At 44.2% G+C, this 20882-nt stretch overlaps 1 protein-coding gene across 1 annotated transcript in view; it reads left to right on the top strand.

Moving 5' to 3' along the window:
* Positions 1–20882, top strand: part of LOC142049489 (E3 ubiquitin-protein ligase UHRF2-like) — an 80499-nt gene that overhangs the window by 47545 nt on the left and 12072 nt on the right. The window contains exons 7-8 of the mRNA XM_075077250.1: positions 16402–16508; positions 19080–19242. Of these exons, the coding sequence (XP_074933351.1) occupies positions 16402–16508; positions 19080–19242 (270 nt within the window). The remainder of the gene's footprint in view (positions 1–16401; positions 16509–19079; positions 19243–20882) is intronic.

The following is a 20882-nucleotide window of genomic DNA, read 5'->3' as shown; positions in this document are numbered from 1 at the left end:
TAAATCTCTTTTTCTTTTGTTTTGCTTTTGTGCGCAGCCTTTGCTTTTTTGTTTTTTTCATTAAACTACCTTTACCTCTGTGGTGAGTTAACCTTGGCTGACCACCAGGTGCCCATAAAGCCACTCTATCACTCCCTCTTCTCAACAGGACAGGGGAAGAAAAAGAAACTATGAAAAGCTCGTGGGTCCAGATAAGGGCAGGGAGATCACTTACCAATTACCATCATGGGCAAAACAGACTTGACTTAGGGAAATTAATTATTTTTTTTCTTGCCAAATAAATGGAGTAGGATAATGAGAAATAAGAACAAATATAAAAATACCTTACCCCACCCCCACCCCCCCCTTCTTCCCAGGCTCAACTTCACTCCCAACTATTTTACCTCCTTTCCCCAGGCAGCACAGGGGGATTGGGAATGGGTTCGTGGTCGGTTCATAACACTTCTTTGCCGCTCCTTCCTCCTCATGCTCTTCCCCTGCTCCAGTGTGGGGTCCCTCCCACAGGAACTTCTCCAACATGAGTCCTTCCTCTGGGGTACAGTTCTCTAAGAACTGCTCCAGCATGGGTCCTTTCCACAAGGTGCAGTCCTTCAGGAACAGACTGCTCCAGCATGAGCCCCACCATGGGGTCACAGGTCCTGCCAGAAAACCTGCTCCAGCGTGGGCTCCTCTCCACGGGCTGAAGCTTCCTTCAGGGCATGGGGTCCTCCAGGGGCTGCAGGATGGATATCTGCTCCACCATGGACCTCCATGGGCTGCAGGGGGACAACCTGCATCACCACAGGCTGCAAGGGAATCTCTGCTCTGGCTCCTGGAGCACCTCCTCCCCTTCCTTCTTCACTGACCTTGGTGTCTGTATAGTTGTTTCTCTCACATATTCTCACTCCTCTTCTGGCTGCTGTTGTGTAGCATTTTTTTACCCTTTCTTAAATATGCTATCACAGAGGTAACACCAGCTTCGCTGACTGGCTCAGCTTTGGCCAGTGGTGGGTCTGTCTTGGAGACAGCTGGAACGGGCTCTGTCCAACATGGGGACAGCTCCTGGTGTCTTCTCACAGAAGCCACCCCTGCAGCCCCCCACTACCAAAACCTTGCCATGCAAACTCAATGCAACCTTGACCCACAGCTTTTTTCACCTTAGTTTTTCCCCGTCCCGCTGAGGAGGGAGAGTGACAGAGCAGCTTGGTGGGCACCTGGCATCCAGCCAAGGTTAACCCACCACAAGAGGTGAATAACTTGACAGACTAGTTCTGTAGAGGTGTTTCAATGAAAGAGGCATTTGGAAGTAGAAATGATACGAAACCATATAATGAACCTTCTCATCAGACTGTTTTCCTTAAAAATGATTTGGTAGTTTAATGAAACAATGGGAACAGGGGAAGCTGTAGTGTTGAGACCTCCAAATCTTGTGTCTTCGGTTACAGAAGACACTGAAAATATATTTTTGGTATATGCTTTCCCTCATGCATTTTTTTCTCTAAAAGAGAAAAAAAATCCTTCTCCTCCCTTAAAACCCCATTCTTCTTGTTGGTGGTGGTGAAGTAAATCCCCTTAACAATGCAAAACACTTCAGATGATTTCTAAGTTCCCCAAATCTGTGTAACCCTTTCTAGGAAGTGTTCCAACTATGATCATTCTGCTTTAAGGCAAACAAGTAATAGTGAATAATAGTTACGTTTGTCAGAGAATACTATTTGTTTTCTTGCCAGTTTGAGCTGGATGGCACTTTAAAAAAAAAAACCCTGAAAATACATCTTGAATAGCACACATATTGTATATACCTCTTTAACTTAAGAGAGTACACTGACTGCATTTTAAGACAGTACTATTTTCCCAAAAAAATAAAAGTAAATTGCAATTTTTGAAACATTCAGTAATGAAATGGAACTAGGGTCATATGGATCATGGATATAAATTTTAGATGAATTATATCTAGCCTGTCTCTATAACATCAGATTTGAGCTCTTTGTCTGCCTAGTTTGAACATGGTGTTCTTGGATACTGCTAGTCTGAGGAGCTTGAGATAAAGCCTAGGACCCAGTATATACTGGAATGTTGGAAAACTGAATTACTCTCTAGAGCACTTGTAAATAGGCACCTCTCTGCTCATGGCACATCTAATGCCTTCTTTTGAGGTAATGGGGCTCAAGGAGGACCCATAGTCAAATACTCAGCTCTATTACCTGTTAGTTCCTCAAGTGTGTGGGTGTTGGTTTTTTGTTTCCTCAAATGGATATTCCTTGTGTGTCTTTATACTGTATTATTCACACACGCACAAAAAAATACTATATTATAATTTAGGCTGTTTTGTAGATTTTTTCATTCTCCCATCAAATAAGCATGGTGCCTATTTTGTTCATTTAAAGGCTATGTAGCCCATGATGTAAGGGTATGTGGAAGGAAAGTGTCTGCTACTTTAAGGGCATCTGGTATCCAGGAAAGGACGAGGTAGGTGCCCGAGGTGGATTGACCTTGTCTGGCTGCCAGATGCCTGCCTAACTGTTCTCACACTCCACCTCCTCAACAGGACAGGAGGAGAAAATAAGATGGAAGAGCTCGTGGATCGAGATAAGGACACAGAGATCACTTACTCGTTGCTGTCATGAACAAAAAAGACTTGACTCGTGTAAAATTAATTTAATTTATTGCCAATTAAAAAAAGAGTAGGATGGTGAGAAACAAAGACAAATTAAAAAAACATCTCCCCCCACTCCAGGATCAAATTCGCTCCTTCATTCCTGACTCCTCTACCTCCTCCCCTTGGCCCTGAGCAGTGCAGGGGGGATGGGGAATGGGGGGTGGCATGCGATCACTCCATAACAGTTGTCCTCTGCAGCTCCTTCCTCCTCACACTTTTCCCTTAATCCAGCGTGGGTCCTCTCCATGAGCTGCAGTCCTTGAGGACAAACCTGCTCCAGTGTGGGTTCTCCACAAGCTCCAGTTCCTGTCAGGAGAACCTGCTCCAGTTTGGGCTCCTCCATGGGTTGCAGTTCCTTCAGGAAATTACCACCTACTCCAGTGTGGGATCCTTCATGGGCTGCAGTGGGATACCTGCTCTGTCATGGTCCTCTTCACGAGCTGCAGGGAAAAACCTGCTCAACTGTGGTCTTCTTCACAGGCTGCAGAGGAATATCTGCTTTGGTGCCTGAAGCACCTCCTCCCCCTCCTTCTTCTCTGACCTTGGTGTCTGAAGGATTGTTTCTCACACTTTTTTTTCCTCACCCCTCACACTGCCTGTGCAGCATTCTTCCCTTTCTTAAATACATTTTCACAGAGGTGCCTCCAGCTTTGCTGACTGGGTCACCTTTGGCCAATGGTGGGTCTATTGCTGAGCCAGCTGGAGCCAGTTGTGTCCTGCACAGGGTAGCCCCTAGCCTCTTCTCATTTGGCTGCAGGCCACCCCTGCAGTGCAGCCCGCTCCCCCCGCCCCAAAACCTTGCCACTTAAACTCAGCACAATGGCATTCTTCATTCTCTCCAGAAAGTGATTCTCCCAGGAGAAAAGTGGGAAGGTGACTGTCTCCATTACATGGTTCTTGGAGTACTGGGACAGCAGCAATATAGGACCCAAATAACAAATTAGTCTCAAAGCCAGTGCTTTTATCATAGCTCTCCCAGGCTGTCATGGTTTTAGCTGGGATAGAGTTAATTTTCTTCACGCTAGCTGGCGTAGTGCTGTGCTTTGAACTTAGCATTAAAACAATGTTAACACACAGATGTTTGGGCTGTTGCTGGGTAGCGCTTGTACTAGTTAAGTACTTTTCTAGCTTCCCAAGCTCTGCCGGGTGCACAAGAAGCCGGGAGGGGAGGGGGCACAGCCAAGAGAGCGGATTCAAACTGACCAAAGGGATATTCCGTACCACGTAACGTCATGCCCAGTATGTTAACTGGGAGGGGCTGGCCGGGGGAGGGAGGCAGCAATCGCGGCTCGGGGACGGGCAGCGTCAGTCGGCGGGTGGTGAGCGGTTGTATCGTTTGTGTTTCTGGTTCTTTTTTCCCTTTTCCCTTTTATTATATTAACATTATTGTCATTATTATCACAATCATTATTCTAATTATTATTTTATTGTAATTATTAAACTGTGCTTATCTCAACCCACAAGTTCTTTTGCTCTTCCGATTCTCTTCCCCATCCCACAGGGGTGGGGGGGAGTGAGCGAGCGGCTGCGTGGTGTTTAGTTGCCAACTGAGGGTGAACCACAACACAGGCAAAGTAAAACAAAGTGATAAATGAAGACCTCCAGGGATGGTGACTCCACCACCTCTCTGGGCAGCTTTTTCCAGCGTCTGACCACTCTTTCAATAAAGAAATTTTTCCTAATAGCCAATCTAAACTTCCCCTGATGCAGCTTGAGGCCATTTCCTCTCGTCCTATTGCTAGTAACTTGGGAAAAGAGACCAACACCCACCTTGCTAATATCCTCACTAGATTATATCAGAGGTTCAACGTCCTTTCCATTTCCCCCCTTCCACCAAATCAGTACCCCTGTTCTTCTTTGATATGATGAGGGCTCTGTTTAAGTTGCTCATCAGTCCTGTTTTCTTCCTATACCAGCAATTGTGTTGTCTTTCCCCATGACTATATTTTGTCTGATGTTTTGGCATGTGAAGTTCTTTTGAGAAGATGAACAGAAATGAGATAAGGGGTACTGATATACTAAAAAGTGCTAAGAGATGCCATCCTCTGGTTATTTGATCTGTAACGATTATCATAGGATCATAGAACCATTTAGGTTTCATCAAGTCCAACCGTTAACCTAATAATACAAAGTCCACCACTAAACCATGTCCCTAAGCACCACATCTACATGTCTTGAAATACCTCCAGGGACAGTGACTCAACCACTTCCCTGAGCAGCCTGTTCCAATGGCTGACAACCCTTTCGGGGTTGAGACCATTTCCTCTCACCATATCACTTGTTACTTGGGAAAAGAGACCAACACCCACCTTGCTACAACCTCCTTTCAGGTAGTTGTAGAGAGCGATAAGGTCTCCCCTCAGCCTCCTTTTCCTCCAGAGAAAACAGCCCCAGTTCCCTCAGCCGCTCCTCGTAAGACCTGCTCTCCAGACCCTTCACCAGCTTCGTTACTCTTCTTTGGACATGCTCCAGCACCTCGATGTCCTTCTTGTAGTGAGGGGCCCAAAACTGAACACAGTATTCAAGGTGCGGCCTCAACAGTGCTGAGTACCAAGGGACAGTCAATTCCCTACTCCTGCTGGACACACTATTCCTGATACAATGATGCTATTGGCCTTCTTGGCCACCTGGGTACACTGCTGGCTCATATTCAGCCGGCTGTCAACCAGCACCACCAGGTCCTTCTCTGCCAGGCAGCTTTCCAGCCACTCTTCCCCAAGCCTGTAGCATTGCATGGGGTTGCTATGACCCAAGGGCACCACCCGGCACTTAGTCTTGCTGAATCTCATACAGTTGACCTCGGCCCATCAATCCAGCCTGTCCAGATCCCCCTGTACAGCCTTTCTGCCCTCAAGCAGTTCTACACTCCCACCCAACTTGGTGTAGTCTGCAAACTTGCTGAGGGCGTACTCAATCCCCTTGCCCAGGTCATTTATAAAGATATTGAACAGAACTGGCCCCAATACTGAGCCCTGGGGAACACCACTTGTGACTGGCTGCCAACTGGATTTAACTCCATTCACCACAAATCTTTGGGCCTGGCCATACAGCCAGTTTTTTTACCCAGCAGAGAGTATGCCCATCCAACCCATAAACAGCCAGTTTCTCTAGGAGAATGCTGTGGGAAACGGTGTCAAAGTCTTTACTAAAGTCCAGGTAAACAATATTCACAGCCTTTCCCTCATCCACTAAGTGGGTCACCTTGTCATAGAAGGAGATCAGGTTGGTCAGGCAGGACCTGCCATTCATAAACCCATGCTGACTGGGCCTGATCCCCGGGTTGTCCTGTATGTGCCACATGATGGCACTCAAGATAATCTGCTCCATAACCTTCTCTGGCACTGAGGTCAGGCTGACAGGCCTGTAGTTCCCTGGATCCTCCTTCTGGCCCTTCTTGTAGATGGGCGTCACATCTGCTAACCTCCAGTCATCTGGGACCTCCCCTGTTCACCAGGACTGCTGATAAAGGGCTGAGAGTGTCTTGGTGAGCACTTCCACCAGCTCCCTCAGTACCCTTGGGTGGATCCCATCTGGCCCCGTAGACTCGTGTATGTCTAAGTGGCGTAGCAGGTCACTAACCATTTCCCCTTGGATTATGGGGGCTCCATGCTTCTCCTTGACCCTGTCTTCCAGCTCAGGGGGCTGGGTGCCCCCAAAATAACTGGTCTTGCTATTAAAGAAGACATTAAGCACCTCAGCCTTTTCCTCAGCCTTTGTCACTATGTTTCCCCCGCGTCCAATAAAGGATGGAGATTCTCCTTAGCCCTCCTTTGGTTCCTAATGTATTTATAGAAACATTTTTAATTGTCTTTTATGGCAGTAGCCAGATTAAGTTCTTATTGGGCTTCGGCCCTTCTAATTTTCTCCCTGCATGACCTCACAACATCTTTATAGTCCTCCTGAGTTGCCTGGCCCTTCTTCCAAAGGTCATAAACTCTCTTTTTTTCCCTGTATTACAGCCAAAGCTGTCTGTTCAGCCAGGCTGGTCTTCTTTCCCGCCAGCTTGTCTTTTGGCACATGGGGACAGTCTGCTCCTGCAGCTTTAAGATTTTGTTCTTGAAGAATGTCCAGCCTTCCTGGACTCCTTTGCCATTCAGGACTGTCTCCCAAGGGACTCTGTCAGCCAGGCCCCTAAACAGGCCAAAGTCTGCCCTCCAGAAGTCCAAGGTAGCAGTTATGCTGACCTGCCTCCTTACTTCTCCGAGAATTGAAAACTATCGTTTCATGATCACTATGCCCAAGACGGCCTCCAACCATCACATCACCCACAAGTCCTTCTCTGTTCACAAACAGGTCCAGCAGGGCACCTTCCCTAGTTGCCTCACTCACCAGCTGTGTGTGCTGGTTTTGGCTGGGATAGAGTTAATTCTCTATGCCAAGAGGTCCAGCAACTCAAAAAAGATATGTCCTACTCTCCACCTCTATGGACTAGTGCCTCAGCTGTTAGGAATAAGCGTCCTTTTGCTCAAAGGAAAGGTCCCCTCTACACATCATGCAACTGATGCTACATGGATTAAATGGGTTGCACTGATCAACCAATGGGCTCGAGTAGGGAACCCCAGTCACCCAGGAATATTGGAACTGATCATGGACTGGCCAGAAGGCAAAGACTTTGTAAGATCACCAGAGGAGGAGGTGACATGTGCTGAAGAAGCCCCACGTTGGGCACCAAAAAAGACTGTTGTGGTTTAGCTGGCAACTCAGCCCCACACACCCGCTTGCTCACTCCCCCACCGGTGGGCTGGGGGAGACAATCAGAAGGGTAAAGCTCATGGGTTGAGATAAGAGCAGTTTAATAATTAATTAAATAATTTAAATAAAACAATAATAATGACAATAGCAACAATAATGCAGTGAAAAGGAAAACAATGAGAGAGGCGCAAAACCCGGGGGGGAAGGAAGGGGGAACGAACAACCAAAACAAACAGCACGTGACACAACTGCCCGCCGACCTGACACCACCAGTCCCCAAGCTGCAACTGCCCCCCCGCATGCCAACTGCCCCGGTTAATATACTGGTCATGGCATCACATGGTATGGAATGAATATCCCATTGGCCAGCCCCGGTCAGCTGTCTTGGCTGTGGCCCCACCCCTCCCACGTGGCAGAGCATGGAAAGGTCCCTGACTGCTACAGGCACTACAGTGAAGAGAATTAACTCTATCTCAGCCAAAACCAGCACATTCTGTCAGGAAGTTATCTACCACACACTCCAGGAACCTCCTAGACTGTTTCCTCTCTGCTGTATTGTATTTCCAGTAGACATCTTCTAAGTTCAAGTCCCCCATGAGAACAAGGGCTAGTGATCATGAGACTTCTCCCAGCTGCCTCTTCATCCTGGTTGGGTGGTCTATAACAGACTTCCACCATGATACCTGCCTTGTTGGCCTTTCCCCTGATTCTTAGCCATAGACATTCCACCCTTTCATCACCATCATCAGGCTCCTGACTGTGAAAACACTCCCTAACATGCAGGCCTACCCATCTGCCTCTCCTTCCTTGCCTATCCCTTCTGAAGAGTTTGTAGCCATCCATTGCAGCACTCCAGTTGTGTGAGTCATCCCACCGTGTTTCCGTGACAGCAATTACATCATCATTTTCCAGCTGCACAATGGCTTCCAACTCCTCCTGTTTGTTGTCCATGCTGCATGCATTGGTGTAGCTGCACTTCGGCTGGGATATTGATCCTGCCACCCTTTTTGGGGGATGTTGTGGTTTAGCCCCAGTCAGCAATTAAGCACCACACAGCTGCTCGCTCACTCCCCCCACCCCAGTGGGATGGGGGAGACAATCGGAAGGGTAAAAGTGAGAAAACTCATGGGCTGAGATAAAGACAGTTTAATAGGGAAAGCAAAAGACGCATGTACAAGCAAAGCAAAGCAAGGAATTTGTTCACTACTTCCCGTTGGCAGGCAGGTGTTCAGCCATCTCCAGGAAAGCAGGGCTCCATCATGCGTAATGGTTACTTGGAAAGACAAACACCATAACCCCTAACGTCCCCCTCTTTCCTTCTTCTCCCCCCAGCTCTGTATGCTGAGCAATGGCATCATATGGTATGGAATATCCCTTTGGTCAGTTGGGGTCAGCTGTTCTGGCTGTGTCCCCTCCCAGGTTCTTGTGCACCTGGCAGAGCACGGGAAGCTGAAAAAGTCCTTGACTAGTGTAAGTGCTACTTAGCAACAACTAAAACAGCTCTGCATTATCAACACTGTTTCCAGCACAAATCCAAAACATAGCCCCATACTAGCTACTGGGAAGAAAATTAACTCTGTCCCAGCTGAAACCAGCACATTATCCACCCCTTATTCCATACCATTTACGTCATGCTCAGGTCCCACACTATCCAGTACAACCTCATTGACCTCCACCCCCCTTCCCATCCTTTGATAAAATACACAGATATCCTTTATCATTCCCTTAGTCTATGGACCACCCCTGTAAAATGTCCAGGAATGTCCACGGAATGTCCACTGAGTTCATTCAGTCCATGACTTTGGGCTCCATCTGTTATGGTGGTCACTCAGGACAGGAGAGGTGGTGTGTTGTGTGGACTTACTGGGCACCAAAGCCAGCTCAGGTCAGGTCACTGATGCACTCGCACTGCTTCTCGTAAGGCTTGTCCTCCATTGGTTCGGGTGGTTCCTGCTATAGTCATCTGTGTGGAAAGCGGCTCTGTTGAGAAGGTCCTGGGAGTGCTGGTGGACAGCAAGCTGGCCATGAGCCAACAATGTGCCCTTGTGGCCAAGAAGGCCAACGGTATCCTGGGATGCATTAAAAGGAGTGTGGTCAGCAGGTTGAGAGGGGTTATCCTCCCCCTCTACTCCGCCCTAGTGAGACCGCATTTGGAGTACTGTGTCCAGTTTTGGGCCCCCCCAGTTTAAGAAGGATGTGGAACTGTTTGAGCAAGTCCCACAGAGAGCTACAAAGGTGATCAGGGGATTGGAGCATCTCTCTTAGGAGGAAAGGCTGAGAGTCTTGGGTTTGTTCAGCCTGAAGAAGAGAAGACTGAGGGGGGGATTTCATCAATACCTCTAAATATCTACCATTTTGTGATTCTGTGATTCTGTGTTTTACCTGCCAATCTTAATATTCCGATAAAGTCAGCCAGAATTAAGTATGTCATCTTTTGAACTCTGACTTTTAAACTTTAGCTAACAGAAGTATAAAATCTTGATGCCTTTATTGTTTGATACTTCATTTCTGATTAGTCAGAGCTGCCACAGTAGCAGTAGCTCCTACACAAAGTAAAATGCTAGCAGAATGTAATATTAAAGATCTGTGTTTCCCCCCCCCAAGCTACAATGCTGGGTTTTTGCTGAGCATTAAGCCTACCTTTTTCAGTATCACATTATTTTTCCTTATAGTTCCATATAAAACCTCTCCTTCTAAGCCAGGTGAAGTATGAAAGAGTTTTTGTACAAATATTGAAATTGAACTTCTTTGTGTTAAATCGCATCTAACAAAAGCACAACATTTTTCCCTGCATTTTTTCAGACCTCATAGTTTGAATAATGACTGGTTTAGACAGCATGCTTAACTTGCCTTGCTTCATTACATAGACTATAGCTTGCTGTAAAATGGCTTCAAAACTTAAGCTCTGGCCCTCCAGGAATACTGAATGAGCACTTGAGATCAGAGTCCTATTGCTCCACATAATGCCATATAGAAGTAAAAAGTGGCCAGGACTGAAAGTTTGAACAGGAACATCTTCCCATTTGTTCCCATCAATCAGTTTTTATATAAACTTGGCTTCTAAGACTGTCCATACAGTTGGTGGGATAGACTTTACATGTGATAACTTTATGATGAAGACACCAGTGTAGTGTTTTTGAAATAAACACAAGAGCGTTTCTGGCATGCCTGCGCAGATACTTGAGTTCAATCAAGTGAGTTCCTTTGTAGCTGAGTTAGTTTGTCACTACATAAAGTAGCAGTCCTGCAGATCAGGAAGTATGTACCGTAGTAATATTTAGAGTGGAGAAATGACTGCAGAATTTTACATCATCCAAACAGTAACCACTAGAACTTTATGGTATACAGGCCTGGGGGCTTTCTTTGAAGTGACAAAAACGAGGCTTGTATTAATAGAGCTATTTTAACTATTCTACTTTTGTGTCCTTTATGGTAAAGGTTTTGGAGTTGCAATTCTTCATTACCCATTTAGTGACTTCCAGTGGGAATTTAATTTGACAGAGGTTGCACCATCATATAAAAGTAACAGGAAACAGACAAGCCATTGTTGTAAAACGAGAGAGATTCGGCACTAGAAAATTTTAGACTTCTTCAGTAATAATGAAAAATATATTTAATAGATATTGGTATAGCACTAAGGGTTTATAAAATTGTGAAATGTTACTACAAACTGGACTTTTAATATAGGTGAGAGCAGTGGACATGTTTTCAGTTGCCACTAACTATGCAAAATCTTGTCAATCTGTTCATTACAATTAATGACATTTAAGATTAAGATACTTTTTTCAGACTACAGAATATTTCCTTTAGGCAGGCTTCTTATTCTTCAAACTTGGGTCTTCATACACCTTAATTCGTTATCGTGGTTTAGCCCCATCCAGCAACCAAGCACAACACAGCCACTCGCTCACTCCCCCCACCCCAGTGGAATGGGGGAGAGAATCGGAAGAGTAAAAGAGAGGAAACTCGTGGGTTGAGATAAAAACAGTTTAATATGGAAAGCAAAAGCTGCGCATGGAAGCAAGGCAAAAGAAGGAACTCATTCACTAATTCCCATCGGCAGGCAGGTGTTCAGCCATCTTCAGGAAAGCAGGGCTCCATCAAGTGTAATGGTTACTTGGAAAGACAAACACCATCACTCCGAACATTTTCCCCCCTTCCTTCTTCCTACCCCGGCTTTTTATTGCTGAGCATGACGTCATATGGTATGGAATATCCCTTTGGTCAGTTGGGGTCAGCTGTTCTGGCTGTGTCCCCTCCCAGGTTCTTGTGCACCTGGCAGAGCATGGGAAGCTGAAAAAGTCCTTGACTAGTGTAAGTGCTACTTAGCAACAACTAAAACAGCTCTGCATTATCAACACTGTTTCCAGCACAAATCCAAAACATAGCCCCATACTAGCTACTGGGAAGAAAATTAACTCTGTCCCAGCTGAAACCAGGACAGCGGAGAATCCCTAATTCCTATGTGACTGTTCTCAGATGCTTCTGTGGTTTCTAACACATTGACATTCCTTGCATCTTTGTTGCCATGTGGATCTCCATCCCCTACCCCCATTGAGATGGCTAAGGTGCAAGTGCTTAAAGATGTTATTCTGCTAAAATGATAGCATTCTGTTTGTTCCTCACTTTCCTTCTCCTGGATTTTCAGTTTGCCCCAAAACTGTAGCAATTTGCCCATTCACGTGTAGAACACTGAAGGGGTATAGGACAAGTAAGTATGTATGCCCAGGCCTTACATCTTATCTCTTTGTTAAGCTCAATAGCTAAAATATAGCTTTGACTAAAGAATATCTTCCAGAGTCATCTAATTTTACTTTGAAGGCTTCAAAAGTTTGAGAATTCCCTGCTTCCCATGGAAACTGGTTATAGTGGTTAATTATAAATATATTTAAATATGTGCCTTTCATTTTAATTTGCCTGACTTAAGCCTCTATCCATTTCTTCTTGATTTATGTTTGTCTGTTAGATAAAATATATTTTTGTTTTCAGTATTCATGAATGTACCTTCATGAAGGTACTTGTACATAAGCTATTTTTGCTAAACTAAACAGACTATACCCTTTGTCTCTTGTGAGTTTCTCCAGTCTTGTTCATTTATTTGCTGGTTTCCCCTCCAGGTTTTTTAACATCCTTTTAAATATGCTATTCCATTACTTGTTTCAACAATGCTGTAAAAGAGGTTAAAACACATCCCAGTTTCTGATTACTCTCACTTCCTTAAATATTCTATATTCAGTATTTTTTCCAACCCCAATTTTTTACCTTCTAGTGTTTTCTTTTTGTTGTATCTAAATAAAAAGGAAAGATAAATGCTCCAGTAGCTCTGTTGCTGAATTTATTAAGATTTTTCTACACAGTATAAAGTAAACAGCATTTCTGTAATTACTTTATGGCCCTTTACAACCAACATTTCTCTGTCATGACATTTCTCTTGTTCTGTTATTGCCAGTCTTAAATTAGCTGTAATAATCTTGCAGTGGATTGGTATTGGTTCCATGCAGATGTCAAACATTTAATAATGGTTAGAAATTGATTGAATTTTACTACTGCATATCAGTATGTTTAGGTTTTTTGCTCTGAAACTTGATATGAAAATTACTAATTTGCTAAGTATTCATTTTATATTAGTGCTTCATGCTTTGTAAAAGTTTTGCATTTTAAAAGAGAGACATTATTATAAATATCACAGAATCACAGAATCACAGGTTGGAAGGGACCTCAGGGATCATCTAGTCCAACCTTTCTGGGAAGAGCAGAGTCTAAACAAGATGGCCCAGCACCCTGTCCAGACGACTCTTGAAGGTGTCCAACGTGGCCAAGTCAATCACTTCCCTGGGGAGATTATTCCAATGGTTGACTGTCCTCAGTGTGAAAAATTTCCCTCTGGTGTCCAATCGGAATCTCCCCAAGAGCAATTTATGTCCATTCCCCCTTGTCCTCTCCATGTGACTCCTTGTAAAAAGGGAGTCCCCATCTTCTTTGTAGCTACCCCTTAAGTACCGGTACACGGTGATGAGATCCCCTCTGAGCATCCTTTTCTCAAGGCTGAACAAACCTAGTTCTTCCAGCCTATCCTCGTATGGAGGCTTCCCAGTCCTTTGATCATCTTGGTGGCCCTTCTCTGGACCCCTTCCAGCCTGTCCACATCCTTTTTGTATAGAGGGGACCAGAACTGTACACAGTACTCCAGGTGTGGCCTGACAAGCGCTGAGTAGAGTGGGATAATGACTTCTTTATCTCTGCTGGCGATGCCCTTTTTGATGCAACCCAGCATCCTGTTGGCCTTCTTGGCTGCAGCAGCACACTGTTTGCTTATGTTGAGCTTCCTGTCCACCAGGACCCCCAGGTCCCTTTCCACAGAGCTGCTCTCCAGCCAGGTGGTTCCCAGTCTGTGCTGCACTCCCGGATTATGTTTTCCCAGGTGCGTGATCTTACACTTGTCCTTGTTGAACTTCAGGTTCTTGCTGGCCCACTCTTCCAGCATATCCAGATCTCCCTGCAGAGCAGCTCTCCCTTCTGGAGTGTCTACTTCCCCACTCAATTTGGTGTCGTCCGCAAACTTCATCAGACTACACTTGATCCCATTATCCAGATTGCTTATGAAGATGCTGAATAATATTGGGCCCAATATCGATCCCTGGGGGACTCCACTAGTGACAGGTTGCCAGTTTGAGGAGGAGCTATTTACCACCACCCTTTGGGTGCGGCCTGTCAGCCAATTCCCCACCCACTGCACAGACCACTTGTCTAGGCCATAACGCATTAATTCCTCCAGGAGGAGGCTGTGGGGGACCGTATCAAAGGCCTTGGAGAAGTCCAGGTAGACAATGTCCACCGCCCGCCCCATGCCAACCAGGCAAGTCACTTTGTCATAGAAGGCCACCAGGTTTGTCAAGCACGATCTGCCTTTAGTGAAGCCATGTTGGCTTTTCCCAATCATGTGCTTCAATTGACTTGTGATGGCCCCCAGGAGGATTCGTTCCATAACTTTCCCGGGGATTGAAGTAAGGCTGATGGGCCTATAGTTACCCGGATCCTCCCTCGAGCCCTTCTTGTAGCTAGGGGTAACATTTGCTTTCCTCCAGTCCTCTGGGACATCCCCCGTTCTCCATGACTTCTCAAAGATTATGGAGAGTGGCCTTGCGATGATGTCAGCCAGCTCTCTCAACTCCCTCGGGTGGATGGCGTCAGGGCCCATTGATTTGTGGGGGTCAAGCTCCTGTAGTAATTCATATACTAACTCTTCCTTCACCGATGGTGGGTCGGTGTTTGGTTCAATTGGCAGTTTTCTTCCCAAAGCCTGGGACCCTACAGTGCTGGTAAAGACAGAGGTGAAGAAGGTGTTGAGGACCTCTGCCTTTTCTGCATCATTGGTGATTGATTCTCCTTTTCTGTTTAACAGTGGGCCTATGTTTTCCTTCTTTTTCTGCTTGTGGTTGACATACCTGAAGAACACTTTCTTGTTATTTTTTATATCTACAGCCAGTTTCAATTCAAATTGGGCTTTTGCTTTTCTGACTGCGTCTCTGCACTCTCTGGCTATGCCCTTGTAGTTCTCGGTGGATAATCCTCCACTTCTCCATTTCTGGTGTGCTTCCCTTTTGGATTTGAGTAGACCCAGGAGGTCATGGTTGAGCCATGGGGGCCTCTTGCTCCACTTACTTCCCTTTCCTTTGTAGGGGATAAATTGGCTTTGTGCTTCCCATAGAGAGTTCTTGAAGAATTCCCAGCGCTCACTAGCTCCTTTGTATTCCATGGAAGCTTCCCATCGAATCCCTCCCAACTGAGCCCTGAGTGCACTGAAGTTCGCTCTTCTAAAATCCAGAATCCTTGTCTTAGAGCTGACTTTCAGCACACTCAGCAGGATCCCGAAGTCCACAATATTGTGGTCACTGCAGCCAAGGCTATCACTAACTGAGATATTACAAAGCAGGCTTTCTCGGTTTGTGAATAGCAAGTCCAGCAGCACCTCCTTCCTGGTTGGCACATCTAGCATTTGTATCAGGAAACAGTCCTCTCTACATTCCAGGAACTTGGTGGATGACATGCAAGCTGCCATATTGTTCTTCCAGCAGATGTCTGGGTAGTTGAAGTCACCCATCAGGACCAGGTTCTGTTGGCCAGAAGCTTGCTTTAGTGCCCCAAATATCGCTTCGTCGGCTTTGTCACCATGGTTAGGAGGTCGGTAGCAGATGCCCACTGTGTCCTTTCTAAAATAACTAGATTTGTTAAAACTATTGTGAATTTGTGACAGGTTAAAGAAAAAATACTAATAGTGGCTTGACTTAAGCACTATATATATTTTCATTATTTTTAAAGTTTGTTTTAAAGGAACATTTAATCAACCTTCATTCAATTTCACATAATTCCTCATTAGTAAATACAGACTACTACAGAATTATGACAGTTCATAAAATTTGCATCTGAATGAGCCTTCTAAGCTCTTAGCAGTTCAGAAAAACTGAAATTGAGGTGGGTGTGACCTCTGCAAATGCAAAAAAAAAAAAAAACAAAAAACAACAACACCCTAAAAACCTTAGACGCCTCCTTTTTCTTTGGATTTTTTTCCTGAATTTTTTTACTTGATAGTAAATGAGTATAGTGTTATTGAAGTAAAGCACTTGTCTTGTGCTTAAGTACAAAGTGCTTTGCCATATTGATGCTCAGTCCCATGAACAAGCAGAAGTGAGGCCTCTGAGTGATGTATTATATATTTTCCAAATGGGATTTTCTTGTAAGCTGTGAAGTTAAGAGAATAAGTAAACACTAGCTAGAATGCTTTCCCTCTATCAGAAATATTTGTGTGACTAAAAGTAATGCTTGAGGAGTTAAAATAATTTTTTAAGGCAAGTATACTTTTTTATAATCACTTTCTGATGAATATGTTGCATCTGAACCAGTAGCTTTTTGCTGTCATGGTTACTCTGAAAGGATGTTAAAACTGAGCACATGTTTTTCTTTGCCTCAGGCAATTGTTCTTGTTTGAGTAAATACAAACAATGATGGAGAAGGTTTTCAGTTCAGATGCTTTAATATGGAATGCTAAAACAGAGGATAATCTTCTTACACAGGACCGAGGAGATGAATTCACTTATACTGGGAGTGGAGGTAGAGATCTTTCTGGAAATAAAAGAATTGGAGAACATTCATTTGATCAAACATTAACACACATGAACAGGTAAGGTTTTAAGACTAAATTTTAAAATGTTCCAGACCGAAGAGTTGAGTTTTATTCCTTTAATTTAAAAATGATATTTTGCAAATTTTTTTCCCTCTTATACATCTTCTGCTACTGTAAACAGTGATACCTCCTGCTGTTTAGAGGAATTTTGTCAAACATGGTGTTACGTTGATTTAAAGAAGTACTTGTAACTGATTAAAATATTATGCTGTATTACAGGTTCAGCTGGTAGCTATGTATCTAGTTGAAATTGTCTAACACTTCTTATGAAAAGACTTGGTTTTCAGTTGATTAGAAGTTTGACAAACAAACCTCTTAAGCTGAAATTTTCTCTGCTGGGTGTTTGCCTCAGATTGTTCTTATAAAGTTTCATCTTAAATGCTTTAACAATTTATGAAAGTTAGGTATGAAGAAAGTATGTTCATTTGCCCATCCTAAAAGAAATGTTATATATTTTTGATAGCCTTTAGTGCCTTCATACTTTGTATGAAGAACAGGGAATTAGTATTGCTTTGCCTTTAGGTTGTGTTTTTTTATGTACCTGATAAAAGTTGGTCTAATTTTTGCCAAATTGTAGGCAAAACCAACTGACTGAGGAAAAAAGAAGGTTTGAAAGAATAAATTAGAAACTTGCTTAAAGTATATTCATGTTCTGTAAATAGCCTGCCTAAACTCTAGGAATTCTCAATACCTTTACATTTCTAAATGTATACCATCTGCATGAAGCAACTAACCATGCAGTGGCTATGGGGTGCTAAGGTTGACTGGGACTTTCTCTACCAGATCTGACACTGCATGTGCTGTGCTTCTGTCAAGCATGAAAATTGAGTGGGGAGGCATTCTTTCAGGCTCTGTGCTGGTACTCAGAGGAGAAAGAAGAAAAGCCTGACTGGGATACTGACAGAGGAGGAGGAGATAGATGTAACAGAAACAAGAGCATGGAAAGAAGAGAGACAAAAAATAGACTTGAGCAGCAGGTTTATAATGGCTTTTAATCATTAAAGCAAACTTTTTATTGGAACCTGGAACAAAACCTAGGCTCCTTAGTCTCGCCGTTCCTCTGCTCTCAGCAAATGGTTGTGAAAGCCATTGGCAAAGTGTGTGTCTGGTTGCTTTGTAGTAATTGAGGTGCATGGAGTATCATGTGGTGCTACCAGTTATCCGTTTTGACTGGCTGGTGGTAGTCCTTGCTTTGGGTCTAATGTTCTTAACCCTTGTGAGGACTGGAGGAGGACAGTATGGTTGCATGTAATAGAATCAGAACTGGGTTTTTGTTTGTCCAGAATGTTTTCTTATTTTGTCTGTACAAAAGAAATATTTTTAAAACCTGCATTACTTCACCTCTCCTTACTTTTCTGTGTATTGCAGGCTGTAGGTTTTGCCATATTTTTCTGAGTGCCATTGTTTCTGTTGTGGTCCATGGTTGGATTTGAACCTTTGTTCATCCACACTAAAATCAATGTAGGGCTATGAAAATACTTTTATGTTCAAACTGTTTAGTCAGGGAGGGATTCATACTATCTTACTCCAAGTGTCTAGAATAGGACACCTATATAAATAGCGGATAAAAGTGAGTGCTTCAGGAGAGACTCAGAGCAAGCTGGAGCCTACTCCTGCTCATCGATTGTATGGAGATCCAAATAGCTAAATTTAGACAATATAAATACTGTTGCTTAATGTTCCTCTACATTATTATAATGTTCCTCTAAGAAATGCCAGCTCTCTCCATGAGATTTATTCCCCTGTGTTCCTTCTGGAAGGATAAAGGTTTATCCATAAAGATTTTTCACTTTCTGCCAAAACCAATACTTTTCCCCCTCATGCATATAAATTCTTATTCTCATCCATTCTTAAAGCTAACATGTGATGTGGGAGATGCTGCAACTAAACAAGGAAAAACACTTTTGTGGTGTTTACTGATATTTATTATTTTCTGAATCTGTGATGACCCATCTATACTATTCCAGATCAAAATACATAGAAAAGAAGAACATGATGTTTTGCTTGTCTCTGAATTAGTCCATGGCATTTAACTCATAAACTTAGGTAGTTAATGGACTAAGAGGAGTAATATTTGTTACAGATATATTTTTGGATAGTCACTATGTACTTTTTTCCATATGTTACTTTTCATAATGTTTAACAATTCATGCACACTTTAAAAGCCTAAAAATATGCAGTAACATGGACTCAGAGAGATAATTTGCCATTGTTACAACTTTTTTAAAACCTTCCATGTTACTTGAGTAATAATTATTTTTAAAAATGCAAAAATATTAAACCTAAAGGGATTGGATTCTTTTATTTAACTATATTAGCTGAGTTTTCATCGTGAACATTTGGAACTAAATATATATTGTATTCCAATTCCTATTCTCACACACGGTAGAGTTGATCTCAGTTTTTCCATTGGTATTGCAGTCTACTGAAGAATTCACTGCAAATTCTTCTTCTGCTTAGTAAACATAATTGGATAAAGCAAACAATTTTGATCTTGTCACGCTGATTCTCAATACTACATTTTATAAAGCAATCTATTTTGATGAAGATATTTAATGTGATTTTCAGGGCATTGGCCCTTAACTGTGATGCCCCACTGGATGATAAAAATGGAGCAGAGTCTAAGAATTGGAGAGCTGGTAAGCCAGTCCGAGTAGTGCGCAGTTCAAAAGGACGACGGATCAGCAAATATGCCCCAGAGGAAGGCAACAGATATGATGGCATTTACAAGGTATTATGATTTTTACTGTATATATAGCATTACATTTTTCTTAAGACTTTTTTTTAAGAGTCTTTTGTGTACTACATAGAAAACTTCATTATTGCTTTTAAAAGAATAATTCTTTTGTTACCATGAGGATGGTTTAGCCTACCTTGTTCTGTAGTGAAATGGAATGGAAGCATTCCATTCCATTCCAACTGTGGCACTGAAAGACTGCACAGCAGTTCACATGGATGTGCGTGCGGGAAGGGCTGCGCACTCTGCCAGTTATCAGGCTGCTGTCTGCTCTGTTCACCTGCAGGCTTAGGTTGCAGCCCCAATGGTTACCCCAGCTAGCTGGTGGCTATGCAAGCTTACCCAGCAGCTTGAGGTCTCCAGGGAATTAGAAGGGCAGTACTTTGAGGTTGTCGGAGGCATGGTGGTAGAGACTAGGTGAGGGTTGTGCACTGCAAAAGCCGGGAATCAGCTACCAGCCAAGCTAGCATGGGAAAAGGGGAGGCAGCCACCCAGACAGAGCTTCTTATAAGGGAAGCTGCTGTCCAGGTGGAGGGCTGTAAAGTCTGTACCCTGCACTCCTGAGTGGAGAAGGGCGCAAGCTCCACCTGTGCAAGGTGTGCTCTGGTGAAATCACTCAGGCTGCAGGTCGAGGATCTGCAGGAGGAAGGCAGCAGGCTATGCTGTATTACAGAATCATAGACTCATAGAATTATTAAGGTTGAAAAAGTCCAACCATAAACCCAACACTACCACGCTTCCTAAACCATGTCCCGAAGTGCCACGTCTACACACTTTTTGAAGACCTCCAGGGATGGTGAGTCCACCACCTCTCTGGGCAGCTTGTTCCAGTGTCTGACCACTTTTTCAATAAAGACATTTTTCCTAATTTCCAATCTAAACCTCCCCGATACAGTTTGAGGCCATTTCCTCTCGTCCTATTGCTAGTGACTTGGGAAAAGAGACCAACACCCACCTCGCTACAACCTCCTTTCAGGTAGTTGTAGAGAGCGATAAGGACTCCCCTCAGACTCCTCTTCTCCAGACTAAACAACCCCAGTTCCCTCAACCTCCCCCCATAAGACCTGCTCTCTAGACCCGTCACCAGCTTCGTTGCCCTTCTTTGGACATGCTCCAGCACCTCACTGTCCTTGTAGCGAGGGGCCCAAAACTGAACACAGTATTCAAGGTGCGGCCTCAACAGTGCCGAGTACAGGGGCACAATCACTTGCCTACTCCTGCTGGCCACAGTGTTCCTGATACAAGCCAGGATGCCATTGGCCTTCTTGGCCACCTGGGCACACTGCTGGCTCATGTTCAGCTGGCTGTCAACCAGCACCCCCAGGTCCATCTCCACCAGGCAGCTTTCCAGCCACTCTTCCCCAAGCCTGTAGCATTGCATGGGGTTCTTGTGACCCAAGCGCAGGACCCGGCACTTGGCCTTGTTAAAGCTCATACAGTTGGCCTCGGCCCATTGATCCAGCCTGGCCAGATTCCTCTGTAGAGCCTTTCTGCCATCAAGCAGATCGACACTCCTGCCCAATTTGGTGTAGTCTGCATACTTACTGAGGGCACACTCAATCCCCTCATCCAGATCATTGATAAAGATAGCAAATGAGAGTGTCCCCAACACTGAGCCCTGGGGAACCCCACTC

The sequence above is a fragment of the Phalacrocorax aristotelis genome, chromosome W (genome assembly GCF_949628215.1).
Source record: "Phalacrocorax aristotelis chromosome W, bGulAri2.1, whole genome shotgun sequence".
NCBI lineage: Eukaryota > Metazoa > Chordata > Aves > Suliformes > Phalacrocoracidae > Phalacrocorax > Phalacrocorax aristotelis.
This window is presented reverse-complemented; position numbering and strand designations above follow the sequence as displayed.